At 35.4% G+C, this 19682-nt stretch overlaps 1 protein-coding gene across 1 annotated transcript in view; it reads left to right on the top strand.

The window, feature by feature from the left end:
* Positions 1-19682, top strand: part of ADGRL2 (adhesion G protein-coupled receptor L2) — a 190586-nt gene that overhangs the window by 131836 nt on the left and 39068 nt on the right. The window contains exons 5-10 of the mRNA XM_081086246.1: positions 5843-6643; positions 13651-13944; positions 14487-14590; positions 15487-15672; positions 16505-16543; positions 19395-19578. Coding sequence (XP_080942372.1) covers positions 5843-6643; positions 13651-13944; positions 14487-14590; positions 15487-15672; positions 16505-16543; positions 19395-19578 — 1608 coding nt within the window. The remainder of the gene's footprint in view (positions 1-5842; positions 6644-13650; positions 13945-14486; positions 14591-15486; positions 15673-16504; positions 16544-19394; positions 19579-19682) is intronic.

Below are 19682 nucleotides of genomic sequence, written 5' to 3'. Positions count from 1 at the left end.
TGGAAATGCCCTAAGTAGGAGTCAGCTAATGTCTAATTCTGTACAGTTTTCCTCCAAACCTTAAAATTTATACTTCTAAATTGTATTCTATACTTTCCTTGTACATTTTGGACAACTAAAATGTTTTAGTTTATTATCTAATTTTCATAAGCTAGTTTGTTTGAAAATGTTCTTGTATTCAGTACTTTTTAACTTGAAAAAAAAAGTGTCATGTTGCCGCATTTTGTAGGAATTTGAATTAAAAGTTCATTAGCAGCAATTTTATTCATTTGAGATAGTTTTGGTACACTTTCCTCCAGGAAAAAATATCATCGGATTCCAATTAAATAATGAAATTACTTTTTCCAGAACCTCCAAAACTAGATCACTAGTTCTGACAGATTCCTACATCCAAACCATCAGTATTTCTATGACCAAATGGCCAAATTCTAATGGATGTACTATGTCCAATACAATAGCAATGCATTCTTACATTGTGTGAAGGCGCTGTTTCTCTCTTTTCTACCCACAGTTTTGATAAATTGGCTTTTTGTGGGGTATCAGTTAAAGGCCAAACACAGATGATCTTTTCTTTTCATTCCTGCTCTGTGCTCCTCCTGTGTTACTGTGAAATGGATGCTTTTTATGTTTTCAGTATTTTCTATACCATTTGTAGGATTGGAAGCCCACACTGAGTGTACTGACCTTGATGTCATTTCTCCCGTGTGTAGTGTTGGTGGCTCACATACTCATTCTCCTGTGCCACTAGAAGAACACTGTATTCTTTTAAGCTAACCAAAATTTTGTTCCATGAAGTCACGTTCACTTGAATTTAGCATGGTTTCTGTCTTCACATTAGAAAAGGAATACAGCAATACAGCATCCATCCCCAAGCAGTGGGATCAGTCAGAGCTGCCAAGAATTGTTTCTTTCTGGAGCCTGTTCCCATTCCCTAGTCTGTAGACCAAGAACAGAGTGAAGCGAATGTTATTTTCAGACTGAAGTTATTTCTTGCGCTGTGTAAGAAAGGGAAAAGTGGATATCTTCTGGAACATCTAACTTTCAAAATTTTACTTTTCCAGTTCTCCAGAACTATTTTACATTGTGCACTAAACTTGCAATTAGCTATCCTCAGAGAAGTATTGGTTCTTTTTAGTTTTTGTCCTTTAAATAAAACATGGGAATTAATTTGCTGTTACCTTTCTAGAAGTTTGCACAAGGCAGAAATAAGTCTGTGGCTTTTCTTAAACCATTTCTTGCTAAAGAATTGATATAATTATAACTTCTATATACCGTACAGTAGTGACACACTATCAATTGCATGATTTTTACTAATATGAAAATATAAATCAAAGGATCTTTTTAGATTGTTCTGATCTTTTTAGATTGTTCTCTGTTCCTCAGTTCTTTTGTTTCTTTATGGTTCTGTTCATAGTACCCATCCTTCACACTTGCTTTTATTTTAAGCCTGTAGCTTTTATTTTCTCCTTGTTTTAGTAGTGTTTTTGTACTTGTGCTATTTGCATAACCTTTACACTATACTTAGTCGGTAAAAATTGTCACCATTAGGTAATATTTATTATGTATTCCTTACCATCTTGCTTTATGGCAGTTTTTATCCAGAGCAAATTCTCCAGGAGCTTATATATCCCATACTGTTCTCTCCTCTTTAAAAAGCTATTCAGAAAATTTTTCATGCTTCTGAAAGTTCAGTAATTAATTTACTCAACAGAGTCCATTGGAAAACCTGTTTGTTTTATTTTGCATGTTTACAGACAGGCATATGTATTATATCTGACATATAATCCTTCCTAGATAATGTCTATGCCAAAAATATATGTACACAGGGCATTCTTTATCCTTAACAGAATTGTTAGTAATTGAATGTATTAGTTTAAAATAATTCATAAGGACCTTGTAGGATAAAGGAGAAAATCAGATTGGAAATTCATATTCTGTAGGCAGAATTTGGCATTGATTTTTGTGTTATATTGTTTCAGATTATCACTAAATTATAAAAGTGATTTCATAATTTTAGCTACAAGTTTTATTTGATGAAAAAATAACCATTACTGTTAACTAAGTCATTATTAATGAGTAAACATGAGATTATTCAAAATGAAATAGTGTGTCACTTCAGTTACAGAGTATATAGGCGTTAGTTTGCTTGGGTAAATTTCTTGTGTTCCCCATCCATGTAGTTCTTCACTGATGTTAGTGGGCCATGTATTTATGTTTGTTTGGTCTATAAAATAGTAAATATATTATGAATTATTTCACACAGTCTCAAGACAAGTTGCATATATATTAGGCATGTGAAGATGCTAATTAATGCCAATTTCATTAATTTTATTGTGATTTTGTATTATTCTGGGTTGAGGAATTTTAATGTACCGATTTGATGTACCAAAGCATATACCTGTGCTTTGGATTTTCATAAAAATTATAATATATTAAAAAATATATAATATAAGGACATTTGTTTTAAATATCCATATCTTATTTGATTCATTAATCACCAAAGGTTTTATTTAGTTATGTTTTTGGTTTTTTTAAAATATATTTTATTGATTTTTTACAGAGAGGAAGGGAGAGAGATAGAGAGTTAGAAACATCGATGAGAGAGAAACATCGATCAGCTGCCTCCTGCACATCCCCTACTGGGGATATGCCCGCAACCCAGGTACATGCCCTTGACCGGAATCGAACCAGGGACCTTTCAGTCCGCAGGCTGACGCTCTATCCACTGAGCCAAACCGGTTTCGGCGTATTTAGTTATGTTTTTATCTTTATATTTGGATATTCTCATTTTTCATCAGAATTATAAATTAGATACAACCTATACCCATTTTATTTTTTTAATATAAGTATATCAGTTAAATCACAAACAAAGCCTTCCTATTTAATATTTTACTCAGTAACTGCACTGTCAGTTTAATTTATCTAATAATAAAACTCTTCCATTTTCAATTAATAGAAAATGAAATATACTTTCTACATCCTTTATTGAACTTGTTTTAAGTTCTATTTTAAGTATGTAACATATTTTAAAGTGTATTATTCCCATCCTTTCAATGTAATTGATTTATTTCAGTAAAATCCTCCTTTTCTAAAAGAATATAGCTGTATAAAAATATAAGTCTGAACAGTCAAACACTAATGATTTCTCTTATCCTCATTTTCCCACCACGCCCTTCATTATTGATTCCAAGCAGGTATAATATTGTTCTTCACTGAGGAGTAATTTTAGGACTAATGGTTTATAAAAAGTTTTTCATGTCAGTAACACTTAATTTCTTCTTTTTACCGGATGCAGTCAGAATTACACATTATAGAGCAAGTATGTTTCCTGAAAGTAGTTAAATACACCAAGTTGGATGGGGTTGGGGGGTGGTAGCTTAATGTGGAAGGAGTATGCTATTTTTATGCCAAAAATATTAGTGTGATGTTTCTCCCTAAGGTATTTCAGGAGGTCAGTATTTAATCTTGAATTATTATAAGTTTAAGAAATTAATCAAGTTGAGACATCTTAATGAAATGTGCAACTACAGTATCTTTGAGTAATCAGTTTGGAGATAAAGTCCTAGCACACCCTAATGCATTTTAATAAGGGAAGCAGCAGCAGCAGAGACATTAATCTGAACACTTTATGAAATTCAGGCAACATACTTCAAAGCCTACATACAATCTAAAATAGTGCTTTGTGGTTTGTAATTATTAGAATACTATTTACCAATAAGAATGTCATGTAGCAGCCTTCTTTAACTGCATAATCCATTTCTTTAAACTTCTTGGAGGGGGGATTTTTTTCGCTTATCACTGTACTAATCAGGTTTGTTTTATGAAAGCATTTACCTTTTCTGGGGTCTGTGGAGTCAAGGTATTTGCTTTGAATGCTTGGTATGATTGTTGTTGCATGCGAGCTTGCTTTCTGTGTAAATTAATGATGGTAGACAATGTCATAATGAGCTAACCATAATTCTTTCTTCCTTTTTCTCCTTGCCTACTGTGCTTGCTTTTTCCTTGTATGTATTTTGCTTACTTTTTTTTTAATAGTCTTAGTATTACAACTTGAGATATGTGTTATAGAGAATTTAATAAGAATTGTATATTATGGAGTATAATATAATTTTTTACTTAAATTTACTAATAATTAGTGGAAAAGAAATGCATTACCATATCCCACCCTTCAAAATCCCTATTGGGATAGATGGGGTAAATTTGTATATTCCTGTAAAGGAGGCATTGTTTTTTATGGTTCAGATGCATATTTGTAGAAATAGAAAATAATGGAAAAACAGTTACAACGTATTGAGATGCATAATTATATGTTTCGTGTTATATAAACATATTTGAAAAATGTTGAAATGGAGCAATATCTACATTCATTAAATTTGACCTAAGCTCCAAAATTGAGTTGTAATTTTTTATAACTATATTTTGCTGTTATTATGCTTAACCTCATTTTAGTCAATGTAATTTGAATTCACATGATAGGATATATGGTCATGATACACCTATGCATGCATTTGTGTCTATAGCGTACATACAAAAGTAAAACTTGATAAGAATGCTGAGTGACTTTGCAAAGGCAAGAGTATGTATGCCATGCATTAGTGAAGAATTTCATTATTTATTCAGGTACACTAAGTGAAGCAACATGCCAACATATTTGTATTGCCTCCCTAATCTATTAAAATGATTGATCCATGTTTTTTTATGTAACTTTAGAATCTTTCTCCTGCTAGGTTTTCCTGTTGTGTGTTTCTCTTTATCCAAAGTAGTGCAGCTCTTATTCTTCCTATATTTAGCATCTATTACGAATTCAGTCTTAGACTAATAGTCAATTTATTTTAATCTTTTTTCTTTTTCCCTTGCACTCTTTTTATTTTTCTTCCGATGCTTAAAATAGAAGTGGAGCAAAAAGGTAAATAACGTATACAGTCTGAACCCCAGCTCCCTGTTATGTGCCTTATGGATGTTACCTCCTCCCTTCCCTTCCCCTGCAATACTCCTGACATTAAAGTAATCAGCAGGATCTCATAAGTGCACCTCCTAAAGAAGTCGACTATTAACAATGAGATTATGTGACTGCTAAATCTGGTGATGGAATAAAAATTCTGAAGTCGGCAAGGGGGAACTGCCCTTTTTCACCCTTTATCTCTTTTTTCTGACACCCTTGGATATTTTATTATTAAAGTGCCATCTTGCCTGGTTTCCAGAACCCTCTCCATAGCATGCCATGGTTACAGGGTATCCTGGTTGCTTCATCACTGCTTTCCTTGTATTTACTTTTCTCTGCTCCTAATTGCATTTTCCGAATATTTGTTTCTTCAATCGAAGCTCCTTTGTTTTCAGTGTAACTTCTGTAAAAGTTCTAAACAAGGCTTCACATTGGGCTTTTTTGTTCTATTTTGTTTATTTTGCTTTGGGGTTTTAGGGGCTCATAGGTGGGCCAGGGAAGGGGAGGGTTTGGGGGCTCATAAGTGGGCCAGGGAAGTTTGTTTTAAAATAAAGTATTTTGTACACCGTTGTGCACTAACGCTTCAAGTTTTAAAGCATACATTACCATATTATCAAATAAAAACACGTAGCAAAAATGTAAATGCTTCGCTCAATAATGAATGGTCTTACACTTAACTCATATGTGTGAAAACAAGCCCCAACCACTCTGTGTGCTGGTGCATTGATTATGGGAACTTGAGGGAAGAAGGGCAGTACTTTGTTTTAAGGATACACTTTGGAAAAATAGAATGTTAATTAAATGATTTTTTTCTTTTGATTTATGATCCTTAAAAGTTGTGTTTACCTATGTAATTTTTTTAACTTGACTTAATTCTTGTCTTTTCTCTGTGACTGCTAGTTTTTGTGTGCCCTGGGACCTTGAAAGCAATTGTGGATTCGCCATGTATATATGAAGCTGAGCAAAAGGCAGGTGCTTGGTGCAAGGACCCTCTTCAGGCCGCAGATAAAATTTATTTCATGCCCTGGACTCCCTATCGTACCGATACTTTAATAGAATATGCTTCTATAGAAGATTTCCAAAACAGTCGCCAAACAACAACATACAAACTTCCAAATCGAGTAGATGGTACTGGATTTGTGGTATATGATGGTGCTGTCTTCTTTAACAAAGAAAGAACGAGGAATATTGTGAAATTTGATTTGAGGACTAGAATTAAGAGTGGAGAGGCCATAATTAACTATGCCAACTACCATGATACCTCACCGTATAGATGGGGAGGAAAGACTGATATCGACCTAGCAGTTGATGAAAATGGCTTATGGGTCATCTATGCCACTGAACAGAACAATGGAATGATAGTTATTAGCCAACTGAATCCATACACTCTGCGATTCGAAGCGACGTGGGAGACGGTGTACGACAAACGTGCTGCGTCGAACGCTTTTATGATCTGCGGAGTCCTGTACGTAGTCAGGTCAGTTTATCAAGACAATGAGAGTGAAACAGGCAAGAACGCCATTGACTACATCTACAATACCCGATTAAACCGAGGAGAATATGTAGATGTCCCCTTCCCCAACCAGTACCAGTATATCGCTGCAGTGGATTACAATCCCAGAGATAACCAACTCTACGTGTGGAACAATAACTTCATTCTACGATATTCTCTGGAGTTTGGTCCACCTGATCCTGCCCAAGGTGAGAATGCTTGCTTGCTAATGTAGATATGTCTTTTGTGAACAGCGTATTTGTAAAAACTTTTTAATTTTTCCCATTTATTTTCTCCCCCTTTTCATAGTTCAAGCACAAAGAATAATGTAGCATTTAAAGTTATTTCATAGTCTATACACTTTAGTTTTATTTTAGTCCATCCTTTCTCCTCACTCCCCTCCCCCCCCAATTTCTTTACTTAAATGTTGGCTTCAGAAAATTGTAGCCTCATTGGGCACTGCTAAAAATATAATATCAGCTACAAACAAACCTGTTAGCTTTATTTTTTTCCTCCCTGACTTCTGAATTGATTACAATCTATGTGCAGACCTTTTAACTTCTTGGCGCCAGTGGGTAAGGGGAATAAGTGTTAGGAAGCCCCAGGAGAATTGCGAGGCTTGATGTACAACTCCAGGCATAAGTGAGTGTTTTGAAGTCTGCTCTTTGTGCAGGAGAGGGAGTCATCTAATAGCTTCCTAGATCATGTAAAAATTATCCATTTTTATTTCCTGGTAAATTAGGAATCGTTTTAAGTCAATATTTCTGTGACTTCAACTGTCACCATGGACAAAACATTCCATGATTCCAGGTGATATTTTATAAAGATGTTATCTGCTAGTATTTTTATGTGTTACCTTCAGGTAACCTTGTGGAGGTTCATTCTTCAGGAAGTAAAGCTAAATCTTGGGAAATATACTTTAGTTTATCAAGTGAATTGAATTCTGTGGGAAACAATTTTTTAGGTTGAATTAAATGAATATTTTATTAAAACAAGATTACCTCATCCTCATGATAAAAGTTATAGAGAGCTTGCACTAATTATGAGTCTTCTATTTGAACAATATTTGTATATTAAAGTTCTGAATTAATGTTTCAGTTTACTGAGTTAATTGGAATTCTCACATTATTGAGTAACCTCAAAATTTTAGGAGCCAGACTGTTCTTTGGAGTGATTAAATCAAACTCTTCAAGGTGGATCAGAAATGAATAATTTTTTCTTCTATTAAAGCAGTATACATCCACATACTTACATATAGACCCCAAATAGTTTAGGATATACTAAGTTCTAAATATTGTTATGGGATCAGAACCTCAAAAACAGAAGTCATAGTCTTTTATTGTTTAACTTTTGCTGTTGTCATATACTCTTTTTATTATTATATACTAATATACACATAACATTGCACACATAGTCCTTACACTTTCAAAACTGATACTATTCAAAATATCAATATGATTCATGATATTGAGTGGATGGTGGTGTTTGCTAAAGCCCAAGTTCCTGATTCCTGGTAGAAACACCAACTTGAGATCCAGTCCTACATTTAACTTACATTTTTAACTTCAGCAGTGCTGGTTCAGAGAATTTCTGTACATGCAAGTGATTTGTAGGAAAAAGATTAATAACTTTAAGGCTTTGTTTGTTAGTTTAGGAAAGTCAGACCTCATATCCTATATAATGAAAGACTAATATGCAAATTGACCAAACTGTGTAATGACCAGTTGCTATGATCACCAGGGGGCAGACACTCAATGCAGGAGCTGCACTTCCCCCCCCCCCCCCCCCCCCGGCTCACAGCTGGCAAGCACAGAATGGTGGCAGGAGCCTCTCTCACCTCTGTGGCAGTGCTAAGGACCCCTCAGGGGCTGTCCAACTGCCGGCTTAGGCCCGGGGAGCAGGCCTAAGTCGGCAGGCGGACATCCCCCAAGGGGTCCCAGACTGCGAGAGGGTGCAGGCCAGACTGAGGGACCCCCTCCCCGCCCCTCCCCCCAGTGCATGTATGTCGTGCACCAGGCCTCTAGTAAGATATAAGGTTTGCTGAGAATCAGTTTTTCAAATACCAGTTTAAATGAGACATCAGTTAATTGTGTGAAGGTGTCTTTTGTACTAGAAGGTAAGATTTGCGTCACAGTGCTTTGAAATCTGCATCAAATGGCTGTCTGATTCAATGATTGTTGGAACTGGAACAAGAAATATTCCTTACAGGCTATTTGCTATCATACTTACAGTAACAGACTGATGCAAATAGTTATGTATAAAGGCAGGGGCTACCCATCACATTGGCTCACATTATAAATGGAATACAAGCTGTTAATGGCAAAGGTTCTTGTGAGCACTGTATGCCTGAATTATTATGTGCCCTTTGATGTCTCAATTTCTCCACCAGTGTTTTTATTTATTTATTTTGCAGTTGAATTTTTGAGTCACAGAACAACAAAATTTGTGATGTGATTTTTATTCATAAGAGCAAAAATGACATTGACTTAGTACAAGGCCCCTTTTTCTCTAATTAATGTATGTCTAGAATATTTTGGTTTAAAATGATAGCATTAATGACTGTTGTCACATGCTTTACAATGAAATCTTCTTTTTTTTTTTTTCCCCTAAAAGCTCGGACCATGCTTCCCCTTTATCCTATAGGTTTTTAAAAGGCAAATGTCAGGAATTGACAAAATTTGGCATTGTATTGATACTTGTGGTAACCTTTTTTGGAACCTGTACTACCCTCAGAGCTGTTCCATTTGTGTTGTGTGGTAGTAAATCTCTTCTCTCCATTAGAAAAATAAGAAAATTTTTAAAAAACGTAAATTCATCATGAGGCAACACCTGAAGGATTGTTAATAGAGACTAATTGATTGCCCCGTCTACTTGTCACAAAAAATACTCAGTGAATACAAGATGAGTAATATTATTTTTACATGTGGCTTATATTCTAGTGAACATATTGATCCATTTCAGATGAAAAAGTCTGATAATTTAGATACTTTTTAGAAAGAGCAGTTACCAGCGTTGAAAATGAGAAGCTTAGACACATTTGGTAACTGTGTTCCTACAACTGTGTTTTGTTATCCAAAATAGCCATTCTTAAATATTTCCAGAAAGTCAAAATTCATATTGGCCCTTTAAAAAACCCTTAGTGGTAAAAAGTTTTATCTGACCTACATTTTTCTTGCTGCTGTTTGAATCATATTCTGTTAGTCTCTATTTTTATAATTTATCTTTATATGCTTTTAGAGAGCCTCCAGTCTCTCTCATCCAAGATGTGTGCTGATAGCTGGATGGGGCCTTGCAGAACTGTTCTGGCCCATAAATTTAGGTCAAACCAATAAGCCACTGTCAGCTTTCCAGAAGCAAGATCCGAGAAACGGATGGGACAGAGCAATGAGAGATCAGGTCTTTACCTGTCGTATAAAGCAGTGATTGACTGGCTTGGCTGAAATTCAGTCTTATGTACTGGATTTGCCACGATGTGTGTCACCAAGGCATACATTGTGCTGCAAAATTATTCATTCCTTTCATTTTTCATTGTGGACTGCTTCATGGTGTATTAGCTTCAGTACTTTTTCCCATTTATAAATCCAAGCTCTTTTGTTTCTCACAGTACACGTATATTATTTCTTTGTCGTGATCATGGTTTTGAATAAATCTTTCCTCTTTTTCTTTTCTTTGAGTTTTAGCTTTCTGTGATCTCTGCATAGTTCATTTGCTCCATTTACCTAAACTAGGTCTGTTTTTCCTTTCACCTTCCTCCTCCCTAACGTGGGCTTAGGAAAATCCCATTTCAGTCTTATTTTAACTCTTTTCTGTTTCCTAATCTGAATTGATCTATATTTACATAATCTGACTGCAAATTTGATATCCTAAATGTTATTGAAAAAATATTGTGTCTTGGGTTTTGACAGCTCTTGAATAATTACTCTAATTATGAAGTACGACACTTCAGTAATATGAGGGGAAATTTTTATCAAGAGAGTTAGGTTTATTATTTTTTTAGGAAGTGTTTAGCATAAAATGCATATTTCTTGAAACATCTTCCCACTGATAATGAATGCTCTCAAATAAAGACGCCTACTGTTTTTAAACATTACATAGGGTAAATTTAATGAATACATTAGTATTGCCTTACCGGGCTATAGACTCACGCTAGCTGGAGTTCCTACAGTGAATCATGGGTTAGTTCTTGGACCTAGATGATGGAAATGCTCCCCTTCGCTTAAATGGGTATTGTCCTTAAATCTTTTCATGCAGGAAAAAGCCAGTGATAAATAGCAAGTCCTTAGTAGACAACACCGTAATACATTGAACCATTCTATATGTGCTTGTCAAAGTCTTCATGGGTTCCTATTAAGTATGTTTATTAGCATTTTATTGGCACCGTTTCTAGGTCTCTCAAATGATAACAGTAGGCAGAATGCTACATCAGTTCAGGGTCTTGCTGTGGCATCCTAATAACTGGGATGAAGCTCTGTATATTAGGGTTTGGATTAGGTAGACAGGTTTGAATAGGTTTCTGCAGCAGCGGCTGGGCATGAAGTTTGCCCTGTTTTCTGCTATCATTTGTAGGCTATTCTAGAGCTTTGAACCTCTTGCCACATGAATTTCAGTATGAAACTTTGTAGTCTATTGCTCCAGTATCTTATACTATCCTTCCCACATATTTTCTTCTTTTAGAGATTTACACAGAGCACAGTGTCAGGTACATGCTCCAAAATAAGGGCAGATGCCATGCTTTTCCAGCGTCTGTGAAAATCTTTTACCTAGAAAAGTTAAGATCATGACATTTAAGGGTATGGACAAGTGGCCTTGAACAAACTGTTTAAACTTCTCTATGGCTCAGTTTCCACATCTTTAAAAGGAAGATAATCATAGTCCTACTTCATTGGGGTTGTGGTATGGATTAACTGAAGTGATCTGATGATCCTTGAAGGCTGATTAGCATAGTGTCTGGTACATAAATGCCGAATAAGTGTAAGCTTTTATCATTATCTGATGCCCTGTCTTCACCTGTGGAAAGAAATATTCATCTTTAGAAATGCCTCAGCATTTCTAACTTCAACCTTACAAAAAACTACTTTCCTTGAAGTTGCTAAACTTTGTCCTTGAAAAATCCCAGAAATTTTAGTAGTCCTCCTAAAAGGTTTAATTTTTGCCACTTGAAGTTTACTTTCATGTTATTTTCACGATGTCCCAATATTTTAGTGATTTGCCTTTGATAATGTGTTGATTTCCTTTGAACTACCTTCTTTTGATGAACAAAAAGTAAAAAGGTATGAAAATTATCAAAAGACACATGGAAACAGGATATAGAATGTTGCGTGGAATTTCATATATTTTAATAGAGGTCATTTTATTACCTACCTCCACTCGGATGTTATGAATCTTTCAGATCACTAATTGTAGTATTGTTGATACGTATTTCAGTGATGAAATATGCCCTAATTAGTAGAGTGTTGAAGGATACGTAAGATGGTGTAGCATGAAACCACTTTACTCTTCCCTGTTCTCTTTTTGCTCCGATTCTCCACTCCCCTTTAAAATTGGATACAGCAGCAGTCATTTGACACTTCTGCAAAAGATCGTAAGGCTTTTGACAAATGTTAATTGAGAAAGCACTGAAAGCCTGGCTGCATTGTAATCAAAAGAAAATTACAGAGGTTTAACAAGATGCCAGGCAAGTGCTTTGCAGAAAAAGATAGACGGGTTTGAATAGGTTTCTGCCGCTGCTGATGTTTGACTAATGTACACAGGCATCTCTCATGGTCAATACATTATGCCCTGGAAACAAAGCATATGTTTAAAAGAAGTTTGTCTTGTTATAGAAGAGAAAAAAAGGTATAGAAAGTGTGTAGTGAACTTCTTGGTAACAGGAAATTTGTCCCTGCTAAAGGTCTGGAAACAAGTGTTTCTGATAAACTTAGCATACTCTGTCCCTAGTACCAGAATTGTATAAACAACTATTTATTGACCAGAGCTTAAAATACTAAACAAGGTAATAATAAGTTTTCTAATAAGTTTTAATGTTCTAGTTTGTTTCTTATGTATAGATAAAGCATAAAATAAGTTAATTTTTATAAGATTATTTGAAAAAATAGTTTTAATTTGCTGTACTCTAAACAATTTAAATTTAAGCATTATCTTAAAACCTTATAAGAGTCAGTAACTATAAATGTTGATAAAATTTTAGTGTGATCACCTAATAGATTTCAAAGATAGTATTAAAGTTTTACTGACAGACTTTTTATTATTGTTTAACCCATTTAAATGGTAGTTAATGAAAGACACATAAGCTCCATTAATTTTTTAACCTACTAGATTTCACAGTCTGAAAGTAATGTTGGAATTAAAAAATATCCTTTTAAAAACTTCTTTGTAAATTTTTACTTTTAAATGTGTAACTGTCCGTTCCTTTAGTTCCTGTTAACGGTCAGTAAGATACAGTGGAATGCAATGACATTTGGTTTTGAATTAGGCATGAATTGGTCTAACCTGTTATCTTGATGAGAGATGTCATTTCTCTTGACAGACTAGTTGTTTTTTCATACCTATGTTTTCAAAAGTAAAGACCTAAAGCTTTAGATGTTTCCTTACTAAAATAGCAGCCACATACCAAACTTATCTTCTGTTTGGGTCTGATCAGGCATGCTCAGAAATCTCTCAAGCAAGATTGGCTGCTGGGTAGAAAGATGTCACCATATTTATGTTCCTGCAAGATGCAGAGTGGGTGACTAAATTTTCTGTTGTCCGATTTATATGTAATTGGTCAGCCTTTTGTTGACACTCTGAATTTGATTGTTTTATAGAGTATGGATTTATACAAGAAAACACTTTTTCTAAGTTATTTAGTAGTCAGTGCATTTGCACTTTGAAACTTTATATAAAACTGTCCGTTTCCTGTTACATGATATATGATGAAATTATACTTAAGCTATATTGTCAAATATTTCATTGAGAAGTAAACCTAACACAATTAGAGTCATACAGTAAAATCTATCATAAGGCCTAAACTGCGTCCACTTAGCCAACAATATGAATAAATTGGAATAATTGAAAAGGTTTATTTTTCTTCCCTACTGCTGATGTTCTCAATAATGCTCATCTTGTTGGTCTTTGGGTAGTTAGGTGAGTGGGCTTTTGTGAGTGCATGTGTACACACATGTGTGCCTGTATGTGAATGTGCGTGTTTGAGATTAACATGCTCATCTTTTTTCCATAGTGCCTACCACAGCTGTGACAATAACTTCTTCAGCTGAGCTGTTCAAAACCACAGTATCAACCACAAGCACTACTTCACCGAAAGGCCCCATGAGCACAACTGTAGCTGGATCCCAGGAAGGAAGCAAAGGGACAAAACCACCTCCAGCAGTTTCTACAACCAAAATTCCTCCTGTAACAAATATTTTTCCCCTGCCAGAGAGATTCTGCGAAGCATTAGATGCCAGGGGGATATGGTGGCCTCAGACCCACAGGGGAGCGATGGTTGAACGGCCATGTCCCAAGGGAACAAGAGGTATTTCCTGTAAAATGTTATAAATACATTTAAAATTTTACTTTAGGTAGATTCTGAATCGCACTGAAGTGATTTTTACTTGAGGAAGGATATATTTACAGTAGCAAACGTTATTATTCTTGTTCCTTTAGTAATACAGCATCTGTAGACAACTGTAAAAAAAAATCATTGAAGGTCAGATCCTTAATTACCTCTCCCTCTTAAAGTTTTAGGTCAAGCCTGAGATCTTTGCCCATGGATCCTAGTGAGCATTCCATTCCTTACAGCTGCCTTTTTCATTACAAGTATCATTTTGGATGAGTCCCAAGAAAATCAAGGGCTTTCTGTTGTTTGTTGGAAATGTCTGATATTTCTATGCTGACTTTATATTTACTGTTTATAGACCGCATTTTACCCTACTTTTTTTTGTCAATTATTGTCAACTCCTTCCATTAGCATTTATTCAACATTGAGCATGCAGGGTAGGATCATCATAGCTGATTTCCCGAATGCATGCAGAAAAATGGTTTCAATTTCACTGTTGTTTTCTACATCTGCTATAGGAACTGCCTCGTATCTCTGCATGGCTTCCACTGGAACATGGAACCCTAAGGGCCCTGATCTTAGCAACTGTACCTCACACTGGGTGAATCAGCTGGCTCAGAAGGTTGGTTGGAACCTTTTAATATGATACATATTGGTGATTAAGGGCTTTAACATCTAACATAAATAACTTAGCTTTGTATGCTAAAACCAGCTTCATGACTCTTTGTTCAGTATAAAAGTAAAAAAAAAAAAAAATTATGCATAGCTCTGTCTGTAAACTATTTATTCAAAGTTACATATGTTTTGAGGCATGCTGTTTTCTTTGTTAAGCTTTTTAATGAGTACATACTTGCTTAATTTCAATCATATTTAGTTAGTTCTGCTCCTTTTGATGTTTGTAAGACAAATAGTGCATTGGCCTAATAAATCAAATATTATTATGTTTGCAACTGAATCCACAGAATGTGAGCAGATGTTTATATCACAGATGATTATGATAGAATGAGTAAAAATATTTACAGTAGAATATAAGTAAAAATATTTTACATTATAGTGGAATACAGTAACATTTTAGTTTCTCCTTTCCCATCTACCTTTGTGAAGTGCAAGCAGTAGATAATAACCCTCAGTGTCCTACTGATTATGTTCTGATTTAAATTTCTGGATCATTGGGATAAATAAATGATTCTGAAATAACAGTTTAAAATGGTTGCAGTGAAATGAGAGAGCTATCTGAAACTTTTGCAAAGGATTTCTGGTTTTCTTCCCCCACCCCCACCCCCAACCTCCCTCCTTTTGTTTCTTTTAAATGTCTGGTTAAGAATTTCTTTTGTGTGCTGGGGATCTAAGAACCTTTCATCATCTGAAATAAAGAGAACGTTATTGCTCTCAATTAGTTGCAGATTTTGACACATTTGTAAGTAAGTTTTTCACCACAACAAAGATACTCAGGAGAAGAACAAGAAGCCACGAACAGAACAAGAAATCTTACTGAGATACTATAAATTGGCGTTTCAGATTAGAAGTGGAGAAAACGCCGCTAGTCTTGCCAATGAACTGGCTAAACATACCAAAGGGCCGGTGTTTGCTGGGGATGTGAGTTCTTCAGTGAGATTGATGGAGCAGTTGGTGGACATTCTTGATGCACAGCTGCAGGAACTGAAACCTAGTGAAAAAGATTCAGCTGGACGGAGTTATAACAAGGTAAGTAGGCATTTTCTGTTCTGTTCAGTTAGGCATTGTGTATGGCAGCTCTGGATCCTAATAGCAGTTGACTGCCAAACTTCTTGCCCCTTGGACATATACTTAAAAATGAAACTTCTCTGGTTCATGTCCTGAGGAAGAATGATAGTTGCGAAAGGAGCAGTAATAACAACAATAAAAAGTTAATTATCTGAGGGGTGACCTTAGCTGTTGGCAAACTTCACCTGCCTGTTTCTGGTCAGTAGTCTCACTTTAGAATGCATTCAGTGCACTCGGAGAGATTCTGTGTAGAGACTGTGTTCTAGAACACATACTTTGTATACTCTTAGGGTTGCAACCCAATTGTGACAGGAAGAGGAATGTTAGCCACTGAAATACTATTCTTAGTGGCAGGTTTTGGGAAGAAGAACAAGTTTTCCCTCTCTAGGAGTAAAGTGTAATAGTACTATTAATTTTTCATAGCATGCCAAAAATGTAATGGTTATTTTAACCATACTATAAAATAAGTGTTTCGATGAGATTCATATGAATCCACAATCTGTGGCTAACATGGTTTTAATAGGGTGGAAAAAATAGTCATTTTTTTTCTTTTGACCACATATTTTGTCTCTAGTTTTATCAGGATACTTTGGATTAGTGTACTTAGTAACTTACAGTTAAAACCTGTAAGTGCACAATTTTGGCAGTCAGCGCAGACCCACGGAATCCAGAAGTCTCCGGTGCCAATAAAATCTGAGCTCAGGAGCGCCAGTTAAATTTTTGAGGATTTCTTCTTTCCTCGTTTTCAACAGTTAAAATCTAACCTGTGATTTTCTTTTCTTTTACTAAAAAGCTCCAAAAACGAGAGAAGACATGCAGGGCTTACCTTAAGGTATCTCTCCTGTGCTGTCACCCTGCTTTCTCCCTCCTTCAGCTACCTGCCACGCTTTATCATCTTGCTGCATGATCCAATGTATTTCAGTCTTTGATAATTATATAATGTGCCCCATATCAGCTGTACAAATGTTGGCTTCTCACAGGTATATTACTCTCAGAATAAGCAAATAATTTTTTATAATTTTTGCTGTTTTTCCAGTTTATCCAAATGTACAAGAATTTTAATGAAATACCCTCTGAATTGGAAACTAATTATATAGTCTCCTTGTTTTCGGCTGTCATCCCTGTGGATTAAAAAACAACTTGCGTAGTAACACAGCTATGATATAGTCTTGGCAGTTTATCCTATCAAAGACTGTATAGTCATAATGTATGTGCATGAAAAAGTCACTGCTTTCTTATCTGTGGTATACTCTTAAATAAAATAGGCTGTGTCCTGAAATTTTTCAGAGTCATATCTAGAACCAAGTTGATATCGGGAAGGGTTACTAGAAATGATATATGAATAATGTGACTGTGCTATCGACATTTGTTATATGTTGGTATTTCTCAGGCTGATCTGAACAGAAAGCCACCATTTGACTGAGAATCCTTGTCTGTTCCAGCCAGTTTTTCTCCCGGGCAAATCCAAGTAATAGGAAAAATTCTGAGTGAGGCTAACAGTAGAATTATGCCATGCTAGTTCTTTGTGATAGGTCAAAATAATAATGCCATATTGCATTTTGGTTTCATTTTGAATTTTAAGTGTTCTTTTTTTGGGGGGTGGGAGTGACTTTCTAATCTTGCTCATCTAAGGACCATATTACTAATAAATCAAACCTAATTCTTACATATGTGACAACACAACAAAGAACTTAGAAGTTTTGTAGAACAGAGGTTATTCGCAAACTGTGGCTTCTATTTTTTGTCAAGATCTAGAAAATAAGGATGGCATCCCACAAGTTACTAGTAGACTTGTTATTAATAAACTTACTAAGTTTCTTATAAAGATCTTTGAACTTTGTAAGAAAAGGTGGTGGGAAAGTCTGTTTTCAGGTAGTAATATTCTGAAAGCCCCTCTTTAGCCTTTTTAACCGGGACAAAGAAATAACTGCTAAAGAGTATAGAATTTGTCATACGGAAGTTTCAGTTCACCTTAAAGTTATTAGTTAATGTGTGAACTGTAATAATTGGGATGTTGCCCAGGACATACATTTCAGTGGGAAGAGAATAGCTTTTTTTCTTTGGCAGGGAGAGACTACTTCAGGAATAGGATGAGACTAATGATCATTTTAATTCCATGAGAAAAGTACTAATGGTAATAAATAAGGAGTGTTTCAGATTCATAAAGTCATGCCATCAGTGTATACATAGTAAATTTCAGCATGGCCTTAATTTCTGACCAGTGTCATTTTCAGCACGTCACAAATGACTTTTCTCTGTTCAGATAAGACTAATAAAACTCCTTAAATTACCAATCAGAAGCCGACTTACACTATGCAAATGAAGCGATTTCCTGCTTTGTAACAGAGGATTCATTTGTAACTTAGATTAGAGGCTTCAGTCTGTATTTCTGGTGACTAATGAATCTGGCCTCAGCAGACCAATTTCTGTTCCACTCTAGTTAATGGCTGCAGCAATATCAATGTGAGCATTTTGAGTATTCTATCTTCCATTAGAGAAAGAAAAAAGCCTTTGACGTCCCTTGGAAGTATCTTCACCTGCCAGGAAGGTTGTGGTGGCTCACAAGGCAGACAGAACGAGGATATTAAGACGGATTAAGCTAATTAATCTTGCTCTGACAGTAGCCTCAAACAACATTTCCCCCTGCTCATTTTAAGACAGCACCTCAAACTAGCAGTTTTTGGTGGTGTTCTTTGTACAATCTACGTTCTTTTTCCATCTGTGATTGCCAGTAAATCAAAACAGTTTCGATATGGCCTAATGACACATTAGGACTAGGTAAATGGGGTAGAATAAATAAACTTACTGATTTCAGCTACCCAAGCTATAGTTAGTGTAGTGCTACAGGAACTATCAGTACAAAAGCCCGCCTTCAGTTGCTTAACTGACTGGGTTATATTTTTATTTAATGTTATTTTGCGTAACAATAAATGAAACCTACATATGTGCATATTTACAACTTGGATGCTTATGAAGGATTTATTCTGCCTTTCTGTTGCCATTATATTATTAGTATAGGCTTTACATATTTTGATTGCTTTATTGATTCCATCCGAAACAGATCCTTGTTTATGAATTAAGGTATACTCTCAAGTGTTTTTGTGTTGTTGTTTTTTTTAGCTGGACAGGGAATTAGAAGAGTGAATTATGTTCACAGATAATTTACAGAACTTGAAATCATCTTGTTTTTTTGTCCCAGTGGTAACAAACAGATATTGTTATAAGGCACAATTTTAGTTATTAAATTTGAGTTCATGTTCCAAAAAATAATATGTATTACTTTCCAAGCATAACTATTAGGCTACTCCAGAGGCATCAGTGTTTGCTCTTTAGAACATTCCAGCCTTGAGGTTATAAGTAGGAGTGGCTATGCATGTAAGAGGAATACCTCAGGCTAAGAGCTGACTCTATTTCTTTTCAACAACTGAGATGATTAGATAAACAGAAAAGCCATCTTTTTACACGTACTCTTTATGATCAAATAGTAGTCTACTAATCCTCAGTCAGTCCTATTCTGAAATAGTCAGATATGTTACAAGTTGACCAGATATATGTTGTCCATCTTGAAATTAGAGTAAATCATCACGACAGATAAATATTACAATTGTCACTAGTCAGTGCTTGAAAAATCACCTTGGTACTACAAGCAGTCCAAACGAATGATGGTTTTCTAATGGATGCAGGCAATTGTTGACACAGTGGACAACCTTCTGAAACCTGAAGCTTTGGAATCGTGGAAACACATGAATTCTTCTGAACAAGCACATACTGCAACGATGTTACTGGATACGTTGGAAGAAGGGGCTTTTGTCCTGGCTGACAATCTGGTAGAACCAACCAGAGTCTCAATGCCCACCGAAAATATTGGTAAGTGAACCTGCTGTCAGGCTTAATCTTTGATTTAGAAGGTAGATGTTTAAGATAATGATGTTTCCATTCTGAATCTGTTATTTCCCAGTGGCCAGCGTCTC

This window comes from Myotis nattereri (genome assembly GCF_964212035.1).
Source record: "Myotis nattereri genome assembly, chromosome: 3".
Lineage (NCBI taxonomy): Eukaryota > Metazoa > Chordata > Mammalia > Chiroptera > Vespertilionidae > Myotis > Myotis nattereri.
The sequence above is the reverse complement of the archived record's forward strand: the minus strand, read 5'-3'. Positions and strand labels throughout refer to the sequence as shown.